Source organism: Amblyomma mixtum, chromosome 7, assembly GCF_055824585.1.
Source record: "Amblyomma mixtum isolate Tamu chromosome 7, ASM5582458v1, whole genome shotgun sequence".
NCBI lineage: Eukaryota > Metazoa > Arthropoda > Arachnida > Ixodida > Ixodidae > Amblyomma > Amblyomma mixtum.
The window spans coordinates 109,271,543-109,297,586 of record NC_143018.1 but is presented as its reverse complement, the minus strand read 5'-3'; the positions used below and the strand labels follow the sequence as shown (position 1 = coordinate 109,297,586).

The 26,044-nt window shown below is 46.9% G+C and overlaps 1 protein-coding gene across 7 annotated transcripts in view; it reads left to right on the top strand.

Moving 5' to 3' along the window:
- LOC149337173 (uncharacterized) overlaps positions 1-26,044 on the top strand; it is a 168,560-nt gene that overhangs the window by 73,802 nt on the left and 68,714 nt on the right. For 3 of the 7 annotated variants that reach the window (XM_089553359.1, XM_089553360.1, XM_089553361.1), the window contains exons 2-3: positions 767-952; positions 9,763-10,786. In XM_089553359.1, coding sequence (XP_089409485.1) covers positions 817-952; positions 9,763-10,535 — 909 coding nt within the window. In that variant the 5' untranslated portion in view covers positions 767-816 and the 3' untranslated portion in view covers positions 10,536-10,786. Of the gene's footprint in view, positions 1-766; positions 953-2,233; positions 2,445-7,887; positions 7,965-9,762; positions 10,787-26,044 lie in introns of those variants that run through there. The other 4 variants (XM_089553366.1, XM_089553358.1, XM_089553365.1 and 1 more) reach the window with 4 other exon arrangements.

Genomic DNA, 26,044 nt, shown 5'->3' with positions numbered 1-26,044 from the left:
CTTTCCAACTCAGAGATTTGGTCTCTTCAGGTGTGTGCTTTTGTGTGTCGTCCTTGTCCCTTGGTTGTCTTTTTCACTGCTGGAGTATTTTCAAGACTGCAGCTACTATAGTCGGATACTATAGTCTGCAGCGAAGCTCCGCCCACATTCAGCCTCCATGCACAGAGTTCCTCCACAACGAAAAAGTAGTCCGCTGCTTAAAAGTTTCTTGTTACATAAACAAGAAGCTTAGCAGACTATAAAAATTATGAGCTCTAAAGTTTTGATACATGGATAGTTTGATATAGTCAAACATTAAGAAGCTGATTTCTTTTGCATTTGCGATTGGCCAGCGGAGTAATACAGGACGCCGCGGACCATGGTCCAGTGTTAGCAACTGCTGTTTTTTTTTAATGTATACTACTATAGCTTTGCTCTGCGCACTATTGTCTATATTTGTGGTTTGTTGGGAAACATTGCACTGATGTCCTCGTTTTTTTTTTTTTAAATGAGTGGTTTATTGCAGTCGCTTTGGGGGGTTTCCCAATACTTCCAGACTGTCCACATTTCCTGGCAAAGTCCTCATTTATCTCTACACTCTTAGACAAGCTCATGTTTTGGGCAGTTTGTCAAGCTGAGCCCATTTCCAGTGTCCCACTATGGTCACGCACTTAATGAGAAAGTAGTTATGTATGCATTAAAAAAAATCTCGTCTCTGTCTTTTATTGAAAGCAAGGAGTCATAGCAGTTAACACTTTTCTGTTCAATTTTATTTTCTCTGCTTCAGGAGCATCGGAGCAAATACATCTCGGTAGTGGCCAAGCAGAGTAGCAGACCATGGCTCCCGGTCGGAGCATGCGGATCGAGACTGGCGTCCAGTCCGACTTGGTGAGGACGTCCCAGAGCACGCAGACCTTCTCCTCTCGCACACGGAGCGTAGGCACAAACACAAAGCCGCTTCCAGGGGAGGAGGGTATGTGTTGCCGTACTCTTCAGTTATAGTGTGAAGCGTTACTTTGGCCGCAAGGCTGAACCCAATGACGGGAGAGACCCCCCCACTGGTGTCTTTGCTGCTTCTTCAATCTAGATGTTGTATTCCTGTAGCTGAAGGCAAGGCATGCGTTTCATATTCATGGTATTTTTCTGGTGTTTAATTCCTCTGCTGTTGCCTGGGTCAGACATGAAGGAACAGCCTTAGTGATTGATCATTTTGCTGGGTTTTAGAAATTGCGGAAACCTTGTTTTGACCTGAACTTTTTTTTTTTTGTGGAAATCAACTACCGTATTTTCCGGTGTATAAGACGCGACTTTTTTTCAAAACTCTTGCTGGTGCGTCCTATACAAGGGTGCGTCTTATACGCTAATTTTTCCTTTCTTTGCGAGTTCAGAAATTACTCAGGCTCTTGTTCAAGTTTTTTTCACCGAAAAAATATCACTACCAATGACGCGGTTGTAACATGGTTAATACTTCAATTCGTGGACCGCCATGCACCACTTTTTTTAAGTGAACTTTATTATGAAACAACGGGGATGACGACTTCCTGGATCACAAACACGCACCGTTTCGGAGGCCCCAAGCAAAAGTAATGTGAAATGCCAAAAGATGGTGACAAACACGCTTCTCGCCATTGTCAGGACAAGAGCCGGCGTTCTTTTTTTTGCCACCCTTTGCTACTTTCTTTGCTCCGTGTACGTAGTGAGAAAAGAATTTGTCAGCCACATTGCCTCCAGAAATGGGCGAACTTTTTGATAGCACATTCGAAGATGAAGACTTCGAAGGTTTTAAGTAGAAATAAAATGTTGTTATGGACATATGGGTGAGGTCTTTCGTTCTTTCTAAAACATGGGCGGGTATGGCGTGAGTGTTGCCTTTTTCGATCACTTAGCGTTGCTTAAGAATTCCTCACCGGTACGGTGAATTTCGTGATGGTCGCACAAGCGTGTTTAATTAAGCCTCACTAGCCTAACTGGCTAAATTGGGGTGCATCTTATATACCAACTTTTTCATTGACAGCCTGCATATATGGCACGTGTGTCTTATACAGGGGTGCGTCTTATACACTGGAAAATACGGTAGTTGAGCTCATCACTTTTAGCGCTGCGGCCTTCCCAGCTGTTAGAAAAAGAACTGCGCTCTGTGCAGTTTCTTGGATGTTTGCTTTGAAAAAGGGACCAGAATAGCCTACTTGAATCCTGTCACAGTGATAGTGCTACCCTGATAAAAGATGCGAACATACAATAGAGTCTCAGTGATATGAATCTTGGGGTCGCAGAAAAATTCATATAATCCGAAATGAAATCCTTCTGCAGAAGTAGGGGAAATGCATTCACGCAAATCTGTTCATGTCTGGCACTGTTTATTTACAACCACACTGCCGTAGCTCACTACTCGGTGTACGTACAGCATGACTGGCGATCGCGACGTCGACGACTTGCAGGCTGTCCGGCGCCGCTGACTGATACCTGTGCGTACAGCGTGACTAGCAATTGCGGAGTTGGCTATGCGTAGGCCACACCTGGTGCTCGAGGATGTGGTTGCTCCTCATGCATTCGTACCATCCATAGTGACGCAGGAGAGCTTTCAGGAAATCCAAAATTTTGTACATTGCACACAACACACTCCAGCAGGGCAATTAGATGAATTGATGTCATCCTGAAATTTGTATCAACCATGTTCGTATCGTTGAGCTTCTACTGAGTGTAGATGCACTAAAGCCTTGCTAACTTTGAAGCCGTGAAACCTGGCAGAAGTTTCAAGAGCAGCGACCCGCTGAAAATTTCAAACGAAAGGTACAAATTTCAGAGCAATTGGTGCCAGCAATGTCCAGCAGTTCTAGCAAAAGCTTTGTTGTATAAAATGGGTTCCTTCTAGGTGCAAACAATTCGGGGCTGCATCTCTGAGCATTGCTTTAATGGTTGTTTACTTTCACTGTTTTAAACAACAGAACCATGTGGCACTTCTTAAAGGTGCACTGAAGAGGATTTTGAACATGTCTTTTTGCCGCGGGAACTCGATCCACACGTTCCTAGTATTCTTAGAAACAGTGACTTATTACCCTGTGCGGCCGATTTCCCCAATTAAAACGAATTAACGTCCGGCTCCCGCCTTTTTTTTTTTTTTAATTCTGCCTCGTACGGTGGGCGGAGTCGACCAACGCGTGCAGCGCCTTTCACCCAGTCTCGTGGAGGCTTTGCTTTCGCTTTATTTTGTTTTTTAGGTTTCCATGAATAAATAGTTTCATTCGCAGCTAATATAGCCGCAAAATAAGCCCGAAGAAATAAAAATACGCGCGGACTATTTGCTACTACGGACTACTATGTATTACTCCGCCAATGGCAGAGCGGCAAGCCGCTACGGGACTGGGTGAAAGCCGCTCCACGCGTTGGTCGACTCCACCCACTGTACGAGGCAGAATTAAAAAAAAAAGGCGGAGCCCGAAGTTAATTCGATTTAATTGGGGAAATCGGCCACACAGGGCAGTAAATCGCAGCTTCTAAGAAAGCTCGGAACGTGTAGATCGAGTTCCCGCGGCAAAAAGACAAGTTCAGATTCCTCTTCAGTGCACCTTTAATGTTCGCATCTGGCCCCATAGAACCATTCTCACGCTGTTCAATACACTGTGCGAGCTCTTCGTTGCTGCTGTTGCACTCAGCCTTGCAAACATGGCGAGTATTCTGCTTCTGCAGAAGTTGAAACCGGTGAAGTATTTCTTTTCCTGTCACAGTGATAGTGCTGCCGTTATAAAAGAAGTGAACATAGGAAACGAACTAAGGCCTTGCTAAGTTTTTAGGTTTCCGTGCTGTTCGCCCATTTGACCATCAGTCGCTTGAGCACATTCGAGATTAGGCAGGCTAAATAATGAAGAAACGAATGCATGGCTTTTACAGCTGTGCTGATTCCATTAAAAGTGCATTTACCTTTATAGTGTGTTCTACAGGTCAGGTAGCATAGGCATCCAGAACATATTCATGAGTATGAAGACGGCTTTTTTTTTTCACATGCTGACTTTAGCTCACATTGCCACAGACACTAAGTCACTCAGGACTTGAACTGCAAAGCATGATCAATGAATTAGACAGGCAGAGCAGAACGGTGGGGCTAAAAATTTAACATGCAGAAAACCAAAGTAATGTTCAACAGCCTAGCAAGGGAACTGCAGTTCGCAATTGGTAGCCAGGTGCTGGAAGTAACAAGAGAATATGTCTATTTAGGGCAGGTAGTGACAGCTGATCCAGATCATGAGAGGGAAATAACTAGAAGAATAAGAATGGGGTGGAGCGCATATGGCAGGTTCTCTCAGATCATGAATGGCAGTTTGCCAATATCCCTCAAGAGAAAAGTATACAACAGCTGTATCTTACTGGTACTCACCTATGGTGCAGAAACGTGGAGGCTAACAAAGAGGGTTCAGCTTAAGTTAAAGACAACGCAGCGAGCTATGGAAAGGAAAATGATTGGCGTGACGTTAAGAGATCGGAAGCGGGCGGAGTGGGTGAGAGAACAAACACGCGTTAATGATATCCTAGTTGAAATCAAGAGGAAGAAGTGGGCTTGGGCAGGGCATGTAATGCGAAGGCAAGATAACCGCTGGTCCTTAAGGGTAACGGAGTGGATTCCAAGAGAAGGCAAACGTAGCAGGGGGCGGCAGAAAATTAGGTGGCCGGATGAGATTAAGAAATTTGCGGGAATATGGTGGCCGCGGCTGGCGAAGGACAGGGTTAATTGAAGAGACATGGGAGAGGCCTTTGCCCAGCAGTGGGCGCAGTCAGGCTGATGATGATGATGATGCCACAGAAACATGACCAAGTGTTAGCATCTTTACCAGGTGCATGAGGGTGCTGAGTCACCCTCACCTGTCCTTAGCCTCTTGTGGTGAGGTGAGGAAGGGCGGCAAAAAATGGCCCCACCTGCATCATCTCCTTGCCAGTATTGGTTTTCAGCTATGTGAACTTAAGTAACCTAAAGAGGCGAAGTATTAGTTGCTCTATGCTTGAACTTGTTCAGTAGTCGACACGCTATTCTCGCACTGGTATGCGCACAAAAGGATACTGATTCTGAAAGCTAGAGCAACAAAGTAGGCACACTGACCAGGGTTTAAGTTCTGTACTCTCTGCTGTAAGTACAGATGTCGTGAGACCTCGAAAAATATTCTTATCACCAAAAATTCGGTCATCAGAAAAGAACAAAATCTGCATGTTGGAGCACTATAAATTCATTCACACGAGTCTGTTCATAGCCGATGGGTTTTTTTTTACAGTCATGTGCCACCTCTTATTGCTCACAGTTCAACTGGCAATTGCAGTGTCGGCTATGTGTGGACTGCTTGCCAGCGCTTGGCAGTCGTGGTGTGTACTGCACAGCTGGCAAGAGCAGCCCTTAATGCTTGTGGTTGTGGTCACGGCCCCTTCATTCGTGTCATCCGTAGTGGCGTAAGAGAGTGTTCGGAACACGTGGATTTCTGCACACAGTACACGGTGCACTTCAGCTGGGGAATTTTAAGAATTCGTGTCATCGAGATTCAACTCGTGTGCTGTGAAGTTGTGCAAGGCGTGTGTGAAGCAAGCGGTATGGTTGGATTCGGTACTGCTCCTGTACACATTAGCTTTTGTCAAACTATGGAAGCTTCACGCAATCGGTTCAAAATGCGCTTGCCAAAATTGCATGCTGAGGAGATGTATCAATGGATTATAACTCATCCATGTTTGCATATACTGAGAGTAAGGAAAAATGCTTTAATTGCTTCCATATTGGTCAGTATTGGTCAAATGTTTAGGGGAATCCCCCAAGGTGGAGTAAATTTGTAATAAGGGAGTAATTACTCATTGGCATCCACCCAAGCGCAGCCATACAGCTACAGAGGAAAGCTATACAGCTTTCTCAGAAACTTCGTAGTTAAAGAAAAATTCGTCCTGGTCCAGGGTTCGAACCCGGGACCACTGCTTCACCGGAGCAGTCGCTCTACCAACTGAGCTAACCGGGACGGCAAGCTTATGGTAGGGCAAGAGCGAATTGATCAATAACTCGAAGTGGGAACAGTGTTGGTTAAATGTTTAGGGGAATCCCCCAAGGTGCACTGGTCTACCCTCTAAGCAAGAACTAGAATAGGGAACAAGTTTGAATGCTGTAGAGGTTGACCAAAGGATGCTCTGAACCATCAGCATGCAATTAGGGTGGCCAGAACAGTGCATCACATATTGGAACTGCACCAATGCTCCGTCTCCGAAACTTCCTCACACACTATTGACTACAGCGGAAAAGGTACCGTCTCCTCATTTTCTAAGCTACTCTCCTTTTTGAGAGTAGAGGTGGAAAGTAGAGAGAACTTGGCTGCATTGCAAGGCATGGACCCGCGGCAACTACCTACAGAAGGCATGAAAGAGTCACAAGCCGCACGGAAAAATGCATGACAAGCATGACCGATCCGCAGCGATCCTGCATCAGAGTTCAACCCCGCTGACTTGCTTCTTCTGTGACTCTAACGAGCACTAAACGCAGAACTGTGACGCCTCACAAACTCTAAAAGAGAAGAAACGACTTCTGCGTTCGCCCGGCCGTTGCTTCAGGTGCACGAAAACTGGACATCAGTCACGAGCATGCTGCGTAAACGTGCAGTGCAACAAATGCCGCAAGAAGCATGCAAGCACGATGTGCGAGCCGACATACTGTAGTAACAGGCCACTCGTAGCGAGCCGAGCAGGGACAAGTGCACAAATAAGCCTTGAAGCTACAAACACGGGAGACAGCTCCACTCAAAAAAGAACAGTTTTGATGCAGACCACGACTGCGTTGTGTAGTGGAGAAACTTCGAACGCTCAGGTGCGAGTTCTGTTTGACGGAGGCAGTCAGCGCTCTTACATCACCGCTGACACCGCATGGAAACTAGGATGCACGCTTCTCGGGCATGAAAGGTTGACCGTCGGTGTGTTCGGAGGCCACCTAGAGGAACATGAGTTCCAAAGAGTCAGAGTTACACTAAAGACAAAGCGTGGATGTGAACGCGAACTGGAAGCGCTGGAAACAGAAGTCATTTGTGACCAACTTGTTCTCTCGCCACTGGGAAATGTACTGCAGAAATTAAGGTCCCTTGGGTACGAACCAGCTGACTTCTCAGTTGATGGCGGTCCGGAAAATGTTGAGCTGCTGATCGGGTCTGATTACATATGGGACTTAACGACAGGCAGATCCGTCAAGCTGGGGAAACGACTGAGGGCGGTGGAAACGTCAGCTGGATGGACTGTTCAAGGGCCTATTGAGGGTGGTGCCGAGCAGACAAACTGCCTCCAAACCATGGCACTGCGAACCTCAGTAATTGGTAGAGAAACAACAGATTTTCCTCACACCGCGATCCCAGCTGCAGCGAGGCCTTTATGTTGATGACCTGCTAACTGGTGCAGACGACGAATAGGAGGCCGTGAAGCTATACACCGAACCCAACGCAATCTTCCACGCCGCCTCGATGAAGCTGCACAAGTGGTCGTCGAATAACGAGAGGCTGCGCCAGCTATTTTGGCAAGACTGAAAGGAAACCAAGCCCCTGGGATTTATGTCTGGTGTACTCAAGGTACTAGGGCTGACATGGGACCCCATTTTAGATCGCCTGGCCTTTGCGCAGTGCGTTGCAGACAACACTGCTAAACCAGACACCAAACATTCCATGCTACAAACTACGGCACGGATTTACGACCCGCTGGGATAGCTGTCACCCTTTATCGTGCGGGCTAAGATCTTGTTTCAGAATCTGTGGCGACAAAACGTAGAGTGGGATGATCCACTACCAAGTGATATAGCCGAAAAGGGGGTCATGTGGGACGGTGAATTAAAACATTTCCCTGAGATGCAGGTGCCGCGGTGCTATGGAGCGAATGTTGGCGGGCACGCAGCAAAGACAGATCTACACATCTTTGCAGACGCCAGTCCCGCGGCTTATGGGGCGGTCGCATACCTTACCATCGCCTCGGAAGACGGCCTAACTTCAACTGTAGTGGTGAGCAAATCGAGGGTGGCTCCTCTGAAAGAATTCACTCTAGCGAGGCTGCAACTCATGGCATGTTTGCTCGCCGCTCAAATCGTTATGTTTCACGTTACAAATCGTTATGTTTCATGTGCTTGCACTATTTCCGGTGTAATTTCTATTTCATACGCGCTGCTTGCTGCATTGCACTCGCATACAAATTGAGATGCGAAGATCTAATCTCGCAGTGCACATGAGCAGCAGTTTGAATCGTTGGCTCAGTCTGAAAACAAGTGAAAGTAAAATGTCTTTTATTGGCACTTTGATGATCTGGGAAAAAGGTATAAATTAACTGAAGGTAGAACTACTGCAAGAAAATGCACAGTGGTACTGAACTTGCAATTGTGTGAAATCACGCGGGGAATGTTTTCTACCTCCAATAATGCACGATTCTTTTCCCTAAAGAATCCACATTTCCTTCAAAACTAAGGTCTAGGCCTTCATGGAGACGCATTTGCCTGTCACATGTAATATTTTCATTTTTAAAAAACTGGTCACAGCGCCTTCATGACTGCCCATGTGATTAATATGAATATAAAATTCCGTTACTAAACATAAGAGCTGCCAGAAACAGAAATTTTAATTTACCTCCATGTCGGAACCTGTACGGAAAAAGGCTCGTGGAATTTTACTTCGAATTCTTTACTACTAAACATAAAACAAGCCCCTAATTTTACTCCTGCTTTAAAGAGGTTCTTTTTTCAGAAATATTGTGAATGATAAGTCACTTTATGTTCATTTCTTGTATAAACTATGCATGTGATGAGTTATTGTGTTATGGATTCTATTGTTTCATTTTTTCACGTGCTGCATTTATTTTGTACGGCCCCGTTACTAGTAAATATCGATGGGTCCATCAATGTTTGTATTTCGCAAGATATGCAGTAAATAATGATTGAATGAAGGAGTTAATGCTAAGAAATTAAGGCTGTACTCCTGTGTAAACTAGGCTCAAAGATCATATATTCTGACAGTATTGTAGTATATGCTGATTTTAATATATACCATTTAATATATGCTGACAGTATTGTAATATAAGCTGATAGACAAGAATATTTATACCCCCTTGGCCATCGTGGCAGCTCAGTGGTTATGGTGCTCAGCTGCTGACCTGAAAGATGTGGGTTCAATCCCGACCTCAGCAGTCGCATCACGATGAAGGCGAAATACTAGAGGCCTGTGTGCTGTGCAATGTCAGTGCATGTAAAAGAACCTCAGGTGGTCGAAATTTTCTAGAGCCCTCTGCTATGGCATACCTCATAGCTTGAGTCACTCTGAGACATTTAAAAAAAGATGGCCCTTTGTATATATTTGTGGGAGTGAAGGGGGTGACGTTGGCTTTACTTTTACTACAAATACAGTAAATCAGTTTAGATGGTATTCAATCTACCACTGATAATGTGCTCACACTACAAGGCCAAATACCTAAGGTAGCATAATGTGTGAAGGGGCTTTTTTCCTTTCCACGTCATTGGTTAGTTGGCCCCTCTTTCAAGGCTGCAAAAAGGATGGCCCTCAGGGATTGCTTACAAGTATAGAAAATCTGTCCGAAAGTGCAAAAACTGCTCCAGAAAGGTGTTTCTTTATTGGAAACATCTTACAGAGCATGGTAGTTTGCACATCATTGCTTCCGGCAGAGATTTTAGCCAATCGCTTATGATGACTGGCATCATTGAGTGACGCTGAATATATGATACAAGTGCGATCAAACAATGTCTGCTTGAATGAATCAAGAAGCGTTTCTTGTTTTCAATTCTGGTTTATATTGCAGTCGTAGATGCGGAATGCTGCCCTGACGACCGTTCAGCGAGTTCTCTGTTGAGCTCGGCGAAGAATGCTGCCAAGCATGACAAAGCACCGGCAGCGCAGAAAAAGCTGCGTTCCTTGTCTGATGACCGTTCAGCGAGTTCTCTGTCAAGCTCAGAGAAGGATGCTGCCAAGCATGACAAAGCACGGGCGGCGCAGAAAAAGCTCTGTTCCTTGTCTGCAGAGGAGGATGCCCCCAAGCCCAAGCGGCGGCGCAACTGTGAATCGAGGCGGCGATTGTTCGGCTGTAACTTCTGTCCGTACACCTCGAATAAGTCGGAGAAAGTGAGGAGACACTTTAGAACTCACACTGGGGAGAAGCCCTTCAAGTGCAGCGAGTGCCCTGCGGCGTTCGCGGTGCTGTCGAGCTGTCGGGATCATTTGCGCGTCCACACTGGGGAGAAGCCGTACAAGTGCACCTTTTGTCCCTATCAGTCTGCCCATAAGCACTCACTAAATACACACGTCAGAAGGCACACGGAGGGGAGGTTCCACAAGTGCGACTCGTGCTCGTTTGTGGCCCTTAACAGCACATCACTAGCTCGTCACATGCTAAGCCATGAGCCTATTGCATGCCCTTTGTGTTCTCATGTCTGTGCGGGCAACTACGAGCTCGTAGACCACATGGCCAGTGGTCACCCGAGGAGCCCAAGGAGCCTTGGCTCCTGTGGCAGTACCTCGCTATCTCCAGAGTCCACTCAAGTAGGAGACATGCCAGCAGCAGATGGGTCCATTTAGTCACGTTGCGCATCACTGTACTTCATTTCATACATAGCAGGCAATGCTGCCAACACTAGCGCGCCTGCAGGCTAAGTCCGCGCCCAGAAAACAGTTCGTTCTATAACCAAACTGAACTCAAGCATGCTTTGTTGCAACAGACTTTAAAGGTGCACTGAAGAGGAATGTGAACTCGTCTTTTTGCCGCGGGAACTCGATCTACACGTTCCTAGCATTCTTAGAAACTGCGACTTACTGCCCTGTGTGGCCGATTTCCCTAATTAAATCGAATTAACGCCCAGCTGCCGCCTTTTTTTTTAATTCTGCCTCGTACGGTGGGCGGAGCCGACCAACGCGGGGAGTGCCTTGCAGCCAGTCCCGTGGAGGCTTTGCTTTCGCTTCATTTTGTTTTTTAGGTTTCCGTGAATAAATAGTTTCATTTTCAGATAATATAACCGCAAAATAAGCCCACAGAAATAAAAATACGCGCAGACTATTTGCTTCAACGGACTACTACGTATTACTCCGCCGATGACAGAGCGGCAAGCCGCCACGGGACTGGGTGAAAGGCACTCCCCGTGTTGGTCGACTCCGCCCACCGTACGAGGCAGAATTAAAAAAAAAAAAGGCGGGAGCCGGGCGTTAATTTGATTTAATTACGGAAATCGGCCACACAGGGCAATGAAACCAAGTTTCTAAGAATGCTCGGGACGTGTAGATCGAGTTCGCGCGGCAAAAAGATGAGTTCAGATTCCTCTTCAGTGCACCTTTAAGTGCTGTGAATGGCACTCTCCGACTTCGTTTTACCTCTTGCCACATTTTCTTCCTTCAACTCTTTGAAACTGCGAGAAGTGAGAACGAGTTTAGCGGTCAGATATGTGTCTGACAGGATGAATCACACTTCCTCCATCCACACCCCACCAAGGCTTCGAGGAGGACGAATTATACGGGGTGGAGAAATATGGTTTCAGGGACTCGCCACTTTTGCAGCCTCTGCAGTGTTATCTGCTATGTATAAAACAAAGTGTAAGCACTCATCGTTTATGACAAGCACAGGCACGTAGGCAGCGACGAAGGCGACAGTGCATTGTTCCATTCAAGCAGGTCTAGGTCGTTGTCATTTATTCATGCCTTACCAATGTGTATCTATGCTTGGCACTTTTCAGTTTTGCGTACTACCTCCATGGGCACTTGGATGTCTGCCTTTGTAGCCTGTGCTTTCATTACCGTGAATAAACACTTTGCAATCTGTACCCTTGACATTGTATTTGTTTCTTTGCTTATTTTCCTCATCCTTTTTGCTAGCCTTACCTTTCCTCTTTACTCCAACCTGTCATTGACCCATTCCCTCCTGAGCTTCTTCACACATCTTCGTCCACATCGTCTTGCCACCTCTTCCCACATTCTTCAAGATTTACCACTTTTGAATGTATTTGATCTCCTTTCTAATTGCATGATCAATCCATTGCAGCCTTCCTTGCTTGGTTTTTCTTTCATCTGTGGCTTTGATGGCCCTTCGTATCAAGTTGTTGTCAGCATTCACATGTCTGCACCTTTTGTTTTTGGCACACTGGCCTTCCTCTTCAGTTCCATGCAACATTGCTGGCGTCAACACTGTTTCATAGATTTGGCGCTTAAGCTTCGAAGGAATCTTCTTTTTACAAAGATCTGGAAAAGCCCTCCATTTGTTGCATTTTGCTTTGATTCTATGGATCATTACGGTTTCTGTGTTGCTCTCTTTATGATATGTTGTTCCAAAGCACTTAATGAAGCGTTGTTCTCTTCATTGTAGTGTCACATAGGCTTAGTTCTCCGCACATAAGATCTCCCATATAGCTATTCTGCCTTGTCTGTTGATTCTCAAGCCTTGCTGTGTTGATGCTTGCCTCCAAGCGCCCAGGTTGACTTTGGTACATCTGATTCGGAAGGAATTCTCTGTCTGCCCAGCGTACTGCATTTGTCACTCGCCATGCTTGAGCATGTACACTACAATACTTCTGTCGCAATTCGTTTTCAGAAATAGAATGTTTGAAATTAGAGCACGGGCCTTGAGCCAGCGTTGCTGTTTGCCTGCACATGAATAATCGGTGATTCCCTCTACCAATACTGTTCCCACTTGTTATTGATGCATTTGCTCTTTCCCTACCATAAGCTTGCCGTCCTGGTTAGGTCAACTGGTAGAGCGACTGCTTCGGTGACGCAGTAGTCCTGGGTTCGAACCCCACACCAGGACGAATTTTTCTGTAACTACGAAGTTTTTGAGAAAGCCATATAGCTTTCCTTGGTAGCCGTATGACTGTGCTCGGGTGGATGTCAATGAGTAATTATTCACTTATTACAGATCTACTCCACCTTGGGGGATTCCTTTAAACATTTGACCTACTAAGTATATCTACAGCCTCTTCACTCCAAGTGATGCGAAGGCCCCAACTTCATCCCTTACAGTGGCGCCACATACACCGACATCCCCACGCTGCTGGAGCACATCCCTGTGAGTGTAAATACACCAATCCTACATTTTGAGACTGTTGACATCGCTAGAAATGGGTCGTCTTCATTCCTGAAGGACTGGCACACAAGAGATTCACCAGAACCGACCAGAAATCAAGATCGGCATCAATCTTCCTCTTCCCCATGCCCCAAATCGCCGGTTCAACAACCAAGTGTTCAATATCAAGACCAGATTTCATATCTCTGCAGGGGCAAAGAAATAAGCCCCAGTGTGCAAGACATCGATTACGGATTTACATCGTTGCCTGTGTGACTCACTGCAGACGGACTCCACGCCAGTTCTGAGGGCGTTGGACTGCTGGCCCAACACTTCAAAGCAGAGCTGAGTTACATGCTCTATCACTGGCAGCTGACCCCGCTTATATCACGGAGCAGAGGGCCAAGGCTCTGCTCTTGGGACGAGGCCCCACCAACGTCACCCAATGTTCCTCCACTGGCATCGCTGGAGCACGTAGGTGCAGTGGGTATGCGGCGAGGCGGGTGCACCTATGTGCATTGGGTGTGGGGGGGGGGGGGGGGGGGCACATACGTGAGCCTGGACAGAGCAGCTGGTATGGCCCGCGGAGAGCAGATATGGTTCCAGACGTGGCTGTCAATGAGGAAAACTATTGATAAATGCTTAAGAATTGGGCTTCATTCCTTCATTCCTCTCACTTAGTGTCCTACCTGTCGTAAGGTGTTGTTCCAAAAGGTTTTTGTCTCAACTGTACTATTTTCATGCCCATTTTAATGAAAAAGAAAAGAAGTAGGATAAAATACTATTAAAGGCATCGATAAAGATCACAGAAACTGTCGTCAACCATAACAAACACACAGTGGCTGAACTTAGCAGAGCTATTGAGGAAGTGCAGAGATGTCAGCTGGACCTATTACCTGCTGAACTAAGTGAAGTCAAAAGACTTCGAGGCAAAAAGCTGGGATGAAGTACCCAAAGAGAAGAGCAAAAGGCTAGAAGGCAACAAAGTTCCATTTGCCTCAAACAGATACACGGAAACCAAATGGCCCACATGAAGCGCTAATATTAGGTTGGTAGCTGCCGACCGTGAGACCGTTCTCTCTGCACCAGAGAGTGACACTAGTGCTCAGGTTTCTTAGGATGCTGTGGGCACACAAACGTGGTGAATTTCTCACAAGAGGTGCTCGCACCTAACTCTTTCAGGCTCCGGACAATTGCGCATGAAGCCTCCGCCTTAGGGAGCATTTCCAGGAGCACACCAGCAACAAACCACCGATTCAGATAACTTGTGGGCACCAAATGAACACTGCGACAGACACCTTGATATGTACGTATCTGCGGTGCAGAAGGATATAGTCAAGGCATTCGGAAAACAACAGCCGGGCAACAACAATCTTTACAACAAAGTATGCAAGGTTGTGCAAAGATATCCTAATAAGCCGGCTAACAAGGGTGGGGCTATAGTAATTCTAAACAAATTGGAATAGTTAGGAGAGCCACTGCCAACTTGATGATACTGGGTTTTACAGAAAGCTTCCGAATGTGCGCACACGTAAACTAGTACAGAAATGGAGGACATTGTCGCTAAACTTGCTCAGGACTGTAGAATAACCAAGGTAGTGCTAAAATCAGTGTTGCTGAGCTATCCAGTTGCAAGCTAGTTTTATCTTCTTTAAATACATAAAGCTAACCATCCTAGCAGTCCAGTAGTGTTCAGCGATGGGGCAGTGAGAGAACATCAAGTTGTATTAATTTTCTCATCAAGGACATCTTACTCAGTTTTCCTTCTTACATCAAAGACACTATCATTTCCTTCAGGAGATTACAAACTTGAGCGCCCCAGTACAGGAGTCCTTGTGATGACCATGGATGTTTGCTCCCTCAATAAAAATATTCCACTCGTGGATGGCATAGCAGCAACACTAGCAGCCTCAAGAAAATAATGGCGCGTGCCCACTGCGGGGTATGCGCCATCATGGAGGAAGAAAAAATCTCTGCCTCTCCCGTGAACGAGAGTAGAGTAAGCATGAAATGTTTACGGGCCTACTGTCATCTCGGTGGACACCCGAACCGCACCGTACAGGAAGGGAGGAACGCCACCACCCGTTCAGCGCGATGCCTTGCCATTTGAACGCAAGGTTTTTTGAGGAAAGGAAATGGCGCAGTAATTCTCTGCCATCTCGGTGGACACCCGAACCGCATCGTAAAGGAAGGGAGGAACGCCACCACCCGTTCGGCGCGATGCCTTGCCCTTTGAACGCAGCGCTTCTCCCCCGGATCACATATGACAACGAAGTGTAACGTGGCATTTATGTGCTTTTTCTGCACGCGTTATTAGAAATCGGAAATTATAATTCCGTGCATTATCAAACCCACAGCTCCACTGATATCTTGATAAACATTGAGAAGGCACTGGCAGCAGTTATTTTTTGTCTCGTTTGGAGACCAACCGGCGCTTGCATGCCGGTCGCGTAGGAGGGCTTAGAGAGTCTCGTTAAATCTCGTTAAGTCTCGTACGGTGCCCGGATGTTCTCGTTTCAGAGCCCGGATGACTGGAATTCAGTGCCCGGATGAGTGGATTTCAGTGCCCGGATGAGTGGATTTCAGTGCCCGGATGAGTGGATTTCAGTGCCCGGATGACTGGAATTCAGTGCCCGGATGAGTGGATTTCAGTGCCCGGATGAGTGGATTTCAGTGCCCGGATGAGTGGATTTCAGTGCCCGGATGACTGGAATTCAGTGCCCGGATGACTGGAATTCAGTGCCCGGATGATGGCTCTCGGTCTCGGCGTGACGTCACCACACTGCCGACAACGGGAGCTAAAAGCATTTCATGCTTAAAAATGCTCTGCCTCTCCCGTAACCGAGAGTAGAGTAAGCATGAAATGTTTACGGGCCTAATGTCATCTCGGTGGACACCCGAACCGCACCGTCAAGGAAGGGAGGAACGCCACCACCCGTTCAGCGCGATGCCTTGCCATTTGAACGCAAGGTTTTTCGAGGAAAGGAAATGGCGCAGTAATTCTCTGCCATCTCGGTAGACACCCGAACCACACCGTAATGGAAGGGAGGAACGCCACCACCCGTTCGGCGCGATGCCTTGCCCTTTGAACGCAGCGCGTCTCCCCCGGGCCCGTGTGCGGCTTTGCTTCGATGCGCGAAGCCCCTAAGAGATCACGTATGACAACGAAGTGTATCGTGGCATTTATGTGCTTTTTGCACGCGTTATTAGAAATCGGAAGTTATAATTCCGTGCATTATCAAACGCACAGCTACTGATATCTTGCTAAACATTGAGAAGGCACTGGCAGCAGTTATTTTTTGTGACTCCTTTGGAGACCAACCGGCGCTTGCATGCCGGTCGCGTAGGAGGGCTTAGAGAGTCTCGTTAAATCTCGTTAAGTCTCGTACGGTGCCCGGATGTTCTCGTTTCAGAGCCCGGATGACTGGAATTCAGTGCCCGGATGAGTGGATTTCAGTGCCCGGATGAGTGGATTTCAGTGCCCGGATGATGGCTCGCGGTCTCGGCGTGACGTCACCACACTGCCGACAACGGGGGCTAAAAGCATTTCATGCTTAAAAACTAGGAGGGAGCACGACGTCACAATCTTGAAGCCTAGTCATAAAAAATATAATGGAAAGCATCATGGGAAATAGGCCCTCACGTGACAAGGCAGCGGTAGCTCTTAGCCGGATTTCGGTATTCAGTTTCGGTCTCTCGCTCTACGAGCAACTGCGCGACCATCTGCTTGTGTTCACTGGCGGCTGCGTGCTGAGCGCAAACTGCTCGCTCGCCGCAGCGGGCCAGCGGCAACCATCCCCGAGCGACGCGTGCGCTGACTGCGGCGCAGTGGAGACATTGGAGCACATGCTCCTTCGCTGTGCCGCTTCTGCAGTGCCGCGTCGCGAGATGCTCGCGGCCTACAGGGCGCTGGGAATCATCCCGGACAGTCTCGAAGCGCTCCTGTGGCCGCCCGGCTGTGCGCGCACCCGTGACAGAACAATGGTGAGCCTCTGTGCGTTCATGAGCAGGCGGGCTTGACTTTTCGCTTGACGAATCACCCAAAGTGGGTACGCGCCATTAGACAACAAAACAATTTCAGGAGAAGGAGCGGTAACTTTCTCATCTCGGTGGACACTCGAACCACGTATAAGAGAAGGGAGAAAGGTGAGAGTGAAATAAAGGAAGAAGTTGGTGCCTTAAAGGAGGGCGCCTGAATAATTTAGGTATCTTGGGATATATACTGAATTCTCTGGGAATTCGCATAGCCGCACACGCTACAGACTTACTCTCCCTCGCGCCAGGCACGCCGCGCTTATCCTCAAACCTCTTCCTTAGAATTACCACCTTGAGTACCATCAATCCCGCCGAGTCGCGCGAGTTAAAGCGCTCCATAGATAATATCTCACTTCAGAGGATGTGCACTGGGTCGACGCCACGTGTGGCCGAGACCATTCAGTGGCTGTGGCTTACCATCCAGCAGCCCCCCCACTCACCCACTTCATATACCCCCCCCCCCTTTACCACGGATGTGGCTTATATAGTTAGCGATTCCAAAACAACCATTCTTAAAGGAGTGAAACACCAAATTTGTGGTTGCGCGTTATATTTCAAACATTTCTCATTGCTGCAGAAAGCATGATACACACTGGAAGATTCATATATTCACAGTGAATAATTTAATATCGTATTTTTAGGGAACGATCTTCGGTTTCGGTTCCTGAACGCAGAGGTGGAGAGTGACGTCACTATCTAGGATGCTCAACTACTTTGCCTGGTCACGTGGGCCCACAAAGTTGTGAAGCACCTACTGCTGCATCGTCTGCTTTTTCACACACGTGCTGACCAACGCATGGAAACAAACAACGGCATGGCTAGTCCCAGCAGCTCGGATTTTGAAGAATCAGATTTCAATGAGGACATCGAGTTTTTTTCTTTTTGATCGCACGATCGCACGCTAATATCGCCTTCGCGGGTTCGCATGAGGATGCGAAGCACTTTGCAAAATGCCAGTAAGCATGAGTTCGGCAATACGTTGACAAAAACTAACCGATCGAGTGGCGGTTCGCAGCAAATGCGGCTCGCTGGTGCGTCAACTGCGCTCACGTGGCTCGTCACTCGTGCCTCATGGCGGCGGCTATGGCTGCGCCCTGCTCATCGTTCGTCACTGTATTTTGGTACGACGTCACTAAAACGTTGTTTACTCTACCAGCGTAGTGACGTCAGCGTTGATCGCGCTAGCGATGGGTCTAGATCGTGAGATTGAGCATTTATGTAATCTTTGGAACCGAATTCAAATATTTTTTAAACGTTTGTTGTGTACAACACCAAACACAACAATGGAACCAAATATATGAAAGCGTCAACGGACAGCTAGGAAATAAGAAGACATGGCATCTTCTCAGCACCTGCTCGACCCAGAACAAACACGTCCCGTGCAACAGAGTCAACTGTACAGACTCGTACATAAATATGAGGGTACAATTGAAGACCTAATCAAAGAGATAGCAGAACGTTATCTAAACACGGATGATGGTACCACACAACCAGACTACCGGGGGACTCCTAATCCAAATTTAGAGGCAGACGTCACAGACGCAGAGGTCTGGTACGCAATTGGAAAACTGCGGACAACATCTGCGGCAGGACCAGACAAAGTAACAAATAAGACTCTCAGGAACTTAGACGCAACGTGTATCGCGGCGGTTACAGACCTTATGAAAAAATACTGGCATGCAGGCAACATACCACAAGAGTGGAAACACGCGAAAATCACTTTTATTCCTAAAGCGGGTAAGAAACTCAGCACTGAGAATCTATGCCCAATTTTATTAACATCATGCCTAGGCAAACTCATGGAGCATGTCATCCTCAACAGGCTCCAAAACTATGCGGAGGACAACCTCCTACCTGAAACAATGTTAGGATTCAGAGCCCAACTATCTACCCAGGACATACTCTTGCAGCTTAACAAGGACATAATTCAAGCTGACGAGGGAACAGGAACGAAAGCAATATTGGGTTTAGACCTTATTAAAGCTTTCGACAACGTCACCCACTAAGCCATTTTGACAAACTTGTCAGAAATCAACCCCGCAGAAAGGATGTACAACTACATCCGATCCTTCCTCACTAACAGAACAGCAGTGATAACGGTCGGAACAATAGAGTCTGCCCCAATCACACTAGGAAGTAAAGGAACGCCACAGGGCTCCGTCCTGTCCCCTTTCCTTTTTTTTCTCTCCCTCATAAAAATTCCCGCCAAACTGGCACAAATACCAGACCTACATCACACGTTCTATGCAGATGACATCACACTTTGGGTAACCAAAGGATGCGAAGGCTACATAGAAGACATACTCCAAGCAGCAGTGGACATCATTGAGGCATGCGCATGGGAATCCGGCCTCACTTGTTCTGAGCAAAAATCTGAACTCTTCGCGATCCGTCGTAAGCAAAGAGGTAGGCGTACCACGACTTCCCACCCGCAAATAAACGTATATGTTAATGGACGATCTGTCAAAGAGGTACAAACCATGAGAATACTGGGGTTGTATTTACAAACAAATGGAAAGAATACTGACATACTCTCTATGCTAAAACGCACGGTAGAAGCGACGGCGCGATTAATCCGCCGCATAGCTAATCGCAGAGAAGGGGTGAGGGAAAGAGATTTATGCCGGGCCGCCGCGGTGGCTCAGTGGTTATGGTGCTCGGCTGCTGACCCGAAAGACGCGGGTTCGATCCCGGCCGCGGCAGCTAGAATTTCTTTGGAGGAGAAATTCTAGAGGCCCGTGTACTGTGCGATGCCAGTGCACGTTAAAGAACCCCAGGTGGTCGAAATTTCCGGAGCCCTCCACTACGGCGTCTCTCATAGCTTTAGTCGCTTTGGGACGTTAAACCCAATAAACCAAACTAAACCTTAACCAGATTTATGCCGACTAGTGCAGGCCTTTGCGCTAAACAGGATACTCTATGCCACCCCTTATCTCAAATTTTCGAAAGCAGAAAAGGACAAATTGGATAGCATGATACGGCAGGCCTATAAGGCTGCGTTAGGACTCCCACTAAATGCCTCAACCGAAAGGCTTATGAGGTTAGTAATTCATAACACCTACAATGAACTGAAAGAAGCCCATTTAATGGCTCAAGCAGCGAGATTAGCCAGTTCCAGAACTGGCAGGAGTATTCTTACCAGGCTCGGAATTAAATTTCAACCTACGAATAACGATGCTAAAGTAGACTTACCCCACGACTATAGGACGGCCCTACTAATCAAACCACTCCCCAAAAACATGCACCCCTTACACCATGAGGGTAGAAGACAAGCACGAGCCAAAGCCTTACATAATAAATACGGACAGTGCGCTGGAACACTTTATGTAGATACGGCAGAATACAAACATACCAATGCCTTTGCAATTGTGGCTGTGAACGAGAATGGTGACCGCATCGTCTCGGCGACAATAAAAATGAAATCCTCTGAAACGGCAGAAGAGGCGGCTTAGCCCTCGCCCTAGCGCATACCCAAGAGAGCATCATCCACATCGATTCCAAAACGGGTATCAATAATTTCGCAAAAGGGCGAATTACAAAACACCTCCCTTAGAATCCTTAACGCAACCAAATTCTCACCAAATTATTCCGAATTGATATGGGTCCCAGCCCATTCGGGGAATCCGGGGATCGAGGCAGCCCACAATAAAGCCCGAAGTTTCGTCGACCGGGCAGTGGATGAGTCTGGCTCCCTGAATTTCACGAAGGACTCCATGATCACATATCATGATCTCACCAATCATTTTAAACTAGAGAGGAGAATTCCCCCCCCCCCCCTCCGGAAAAAAGCCTCACTAAAGAACAAGACGTTACGTGGCGTCGTCTACACACGAGATCGATACGCACCCCATCACTCCTCGCGCACATTTATCCAGATCTTTACAACCCAAACTGTAAACACTGCGGCCAACGAGCCACCTACGATCACATCCTGTGGGACTGCAAGATAGAGCCACCTCCGGGTGATTTAGTTACCGCTCCTTCTCTCGAGCGGTGAGAGACCGTGCTGGCTAGTTATAACCCCAGAACGCAAGTTTTGGCGGTGGAGTGGGCTGACAAAGTCGTCGAGGGCTGCTTACTCCCGACCACTTAACGCGACCTCTTACCAAGCTCTTTCCGGCGAATAAAATGTTTTACAATCAGTGTACAACACCTGGCTGTGAGTGCCCTTGCGTACAGAGGAATCCCATAGCAGGCTTTTTATAGCCTCAAAATTTGTTGTCTCCACCCCTTTAAGTTCGCCTGCGGACACGTCCATCACCCCGCGTGGCAGATATTGAGAATATGCACCCTAAATTCTAATAGGCGTATCGAACTCGTGTGGGTGCTGGCTCACTCTGGCAATCCCGGAAATGGGTCCGCCGATAACGTAGCCCGAGGACTTATTTGGCGCGCAAATGCGACCCCAGCCGGGATTCCTCGAGGGAGCGGTCACACACGTTCTCAGAACTCACCCAACAAGCACGCCTTGCCCGTCGACTCTACCCCCCTCCCCACCTTCACCTATCCCACTCCCCACAAATCCTCCGGAGGCGACTACAGACCCGAACCCTTCCTACCCCTCAGCTTCTATCCTACTTCCGGCCCGTTTCCCCAGAGTGCACTCTCTGCGGAGAAGCGCACGCCACCCTGGACCACATCCTCTTCGGCTGCCCTGCCGATCCTCCCCTGCAGGGACAACCCGCCATTGGGACAAGGGAGGAATGGGAGGCCCTCCTTGCGTCGCAGGACCCGTACACGCAACTTTGCTGTGGCAACCGGGGTGCCAGTGCCATGGCCCTGCGTGGCCTGGACACATGCGCGTAATGTGAGGGCTGTGCGGTGGTCCTGAGACCTTGAGCGGTTTAACCTCGCTTGTTTAATAAAGTTTTCCAACCATCCATGGGGATCTTTAACATGCATTGCCATTGCACAGCACACGAGCGCATTTTAAGTATCGCCTTCATCCAAACGCGGCCGCCGCGGCCGGGTTCGAACCCGGGTACTCTGGCTCAGTAACCGAACGCACTAAGCGCTGAGTCATTATGGCGATAAAGATCGCCTGGAAGCCAATGTGCACACGCGGATCAGGAAGCGCCCTGTGAGAGAATTGTGTGCCTTTCCTCTCTATGCAATGCTTCCACCGACGGTTTGCAGTTGCACCAAGGAATAATAAACCTAAATTTCGGTCTTTCTCGGCGGTGGTGCATACTTTTCAAGGCTTTGTATTAAGCGTTTGAGGAATTTGCATAAATCAAAGCAACTGTTCAGGCAGAATGCGCATGCCAATAAATGGGGGAATATAACTGCGTAACCTTCAATCGGCCACCTTGTGAATATTGTAGTGTCTTGTACGGCCTTATTCAAAGCGCATTTGAGAGGCTGATTGCTTCATAACCAGTGCAATGTGGTGGTAGCCTCCTATGTGTGAACGGCGACTTGTTTCATTGTTTGTATCGAGCGACACCAGTCGCTGCGTTGTTGTTTTTGTCTTTGTGAGGGACTACGGTCCCTTTGAATGAATAATGAGTCCAATAAACTCCTCTTCAAAGAATTGAAGCCTTTCCATAACCCATGGTACTGTCCATGGTATATTTATAAGAGAGAGAATAACTTTATTTCAACAGGAATTCGGGGCTCGCCCCACGGTTCCCGCACGACCCCACTGCACTCAAGTGTTGATGTTCCTAAGGTCCATAACACTGGCAGCACGGCCGGTGGCGATGGTATGACGGCCAGGTCCTCCGAGCGCAGCAGGGTCTCCCAGGTCTTGAGGTTCTCTAGGTCCCGTGGGGGAGGGTCCGCCGGGCAGAGTGGAATGAGGTGGAGGGAACAGGCGAAGGGTTCTGGGCATAGGGCGCAAGGATGGATGATAGTGGGTTAGGTTAAGGGCAGAGGGGAGAGTGGGTGTCTGTAGTCTGCGCCAGAGTGTTACGTGTTTGTAATATAGGGAGGGGTGGGCCGTGGGTAGAGCTGGCATGAGGCCCTGTATGCCTGAGTCAGCTCACTGAATGTGTGCATGCGCTCCTTCGTGAATCCCCGATCCGAAGCCACCTGAGCCCGGTTTAAAGAACCTAGGGCTAAAAGGTTGGCGGCCTCGTTTTCGGGATTCCCGGAGTGCGCAGGCACCCATATCGGCTCCACTTGGCGAGGCGGGAGTGCATCGGGCGAGTCCAGTATGTCAAGCATGGTTATGGTTATGCGTTTGTTTGGCACGCAAACGGCAGGATCCTTATCAGAAAGAAGCAAGGTGATTCAGTCGTCGTTGTCCGATCTGAAGCGGACCTCGCTCAGCTGTCTTAAGCTTTTTACACATTATGCAGTACCACGAGCTTCTCCTACCGCACGAAGTTAAGAGCACCTTAGCAATAGAAAACAGCTTTTCAGCTTTACACCTAAATATTCGCTCGATAAGAAACAAGGCCGACCACTTGCCCTATCTCTTAGCACACCTTCAACATAGCTTTGATGTGCTGTTGTTCACAGAAACGTGCGCGGTGCATGAAATTGATTTTATAAACCTTCCTGATTATTCTCTTTTCTATTTGAACCGAAGCACGCGTGGTGGCGGTGTAGCCATTTACGTCAAAAGCGGTCTTAAAGCAGACCTACTACCCGAGTTTTCTCTTATGAAGGATGATTTTGAGATACTTACAGTCAAAATTGCTGACAGTATTGTCTGAGTGGTATATAGGCCCCCGTCAGGTTGCACTGATACCTTTATTGAGTTTTTTGATGCCTTTCTTGACTTTTGCTCTCGGGAAAGATCTACGCTTATTGGTGGCGACTTTAATCTTAACATTGGAGATAATAGTCGTAACAGCAGTGCCTTTTTAGAAGCTGTCTGGTCCAATGGATTTTTGAATTTAATAACCATCCTACCAGATTTACAGCTACTTCTTCGAGAACACTTGATCTTTTGATTGTTGACATCGCTTCGTATATCAATTGTGCTGGAACTATAGTTTCGGATATTAGTGATCACTGCGCTGTATTTGCTTCTGTTGTTGCCCAAACACCTGCTGTCAATTGTGAACATAACGTCTTTACTTACCAGTGCATTAATGAAGAATCCCTTAACCGTTTTAGGCTGTCAATACTTTCTGAAGACTGGAGCTCGATTTTCAATTACTCTCAGCCGGACGATTGCTATAAGCACTTTCTTAATAAATTAAAAGTACACTACACACGCTGCTTTCCATGGAAGACAAAAACTAAAAAATCTAAGATCCGAAAACCATGGGTAACCCCCTTCACATGAAAATGATGAACCGCAAAAGTAAGCTTTTCAAGCGTTTTATGCTCACTAAGGATCCTGCTTATTTAGTTTCATTCAAAAAATATCGTAATAATCTAACAAGTGAGCTAAGGAGCGCTAAGCACGCTTACCAGCAGCGCTTAGTTAGTAATAACAAGCACAATCCCCGACAGCTATGGAAAGTTTTGAATGAAGCTTTTGTCCACAAAAAACATAACAAAACACTAGGTGAACTATTTGTCGAAAATGAGCTTTTATCCGGGGCCTCTCTTGCAGAGAAATTTAACTGTTTTTTTACTGCCTTTAAGCCAACCGGAGATGTAAAACCTGCCACTAGTACAATTAGGAATATGCCTAATGAATCACTAGTCTTTTATCAAACGGATTCGGAAGAAGTGTTCTCAGTATTAATGAATCTGAAATCAACACGCTGTGTGGATTATGATGGGCTGCAAATAAAACCGCTGAAGTTTGTTGCAGACCTAATAGCCCCGTATCTAGCTCCCATTTTTAATCAGTCCCTTTCATGCTCTATTTTTCCTAATGAAATGAAAAATGCCAAAGTAACAGTTATCTTTAAAGGAGGTAATAAAGCCGTATTAACCAATTACCGCCCGATTTCCGTACTTACGGTTTTTTCGAAGGTATATGAGAAGATTATTCTAAAAAGAATGGATAGCTTTTTTACTAAACACAGCTTGCTAACAGATTCACAGTTCGGGTTTCGAAAAGGACGCTCTACCGAATCTGCTCTCCTCTCACAAAAAGAATTTATCTTGCAAAATTTTGAACGTAAATGTCTAACTCTCGGTATCTTTGTTGATTTCAGTAAGGCTTTTGACTTTCTTAACCACACTATTTTGCTTGCTAAACTAGAAATGTATGGTGTTCGAGGAATGTGTCTCCATCTTCTACGGTCATACCTCACTGATCGAAAACAGGCTGTTTTCTGTGATGGACATGGATCCACTCTTCAGGCTATAAACAGTGGCGTGCCTCAGGGCAGCCTTTTAGGTCCTTTTCTCTTTAACGTATACATAAATGATCTCGTAAACATTGACAGTAACGTTAAATTCATTCTGTACGCAGATGACACCAGTATTTTCTTAACGGGCTCCTCAACAGATCAGTTATTAAATCGCGGTAATGCTGTTCTTAAAACTTTGCATGCGTGGTCCGTTCAAAATGGGTTGTCTATTAATACCAATAAATCTAAAGCTGTTTTCTTCAGGCCTAAAAACGTGAAAATTAACTTAAACGATGATCTTCAACTTGGGAATCATAAAATAGAAATCGTGGACACCTTCAAATCACTCGGTGTAATTTTTGACGCCTGTATGAGCTGGACCGCACACGCAACACATCTTCGCAAGAAATTAGCTCCTTCCGTTGGTTTTCTTGCTCGGTACCGCACTGAATTTCCTCCCTGTGTAAAACGAATTATTTATCATGCCCTATTCCAATCACACATTAACTATTGCCACATAGTTTGGGCTACCACATCCAAAACAAATCTACAGAAAATTCTAATTCTCCAAAAGAAAGCTATCAGGATTATCGCAGGTGCCAGTTTTACTGCCCATACGGCTGAATTGTTTACTAAGTATGAAGTAATTCGTGTCAATGTTTTTCTTGAGTACCGCCTATTATACTATCTCAAATTTTCTTCACCATCAATATGTAATTTTTTGCTTAATATCGCATTGTTAAAGCCCATAGAAAAGTATGTTCAAACCCGATCAACTGCAAAATGGACACTTCCACGAGCTA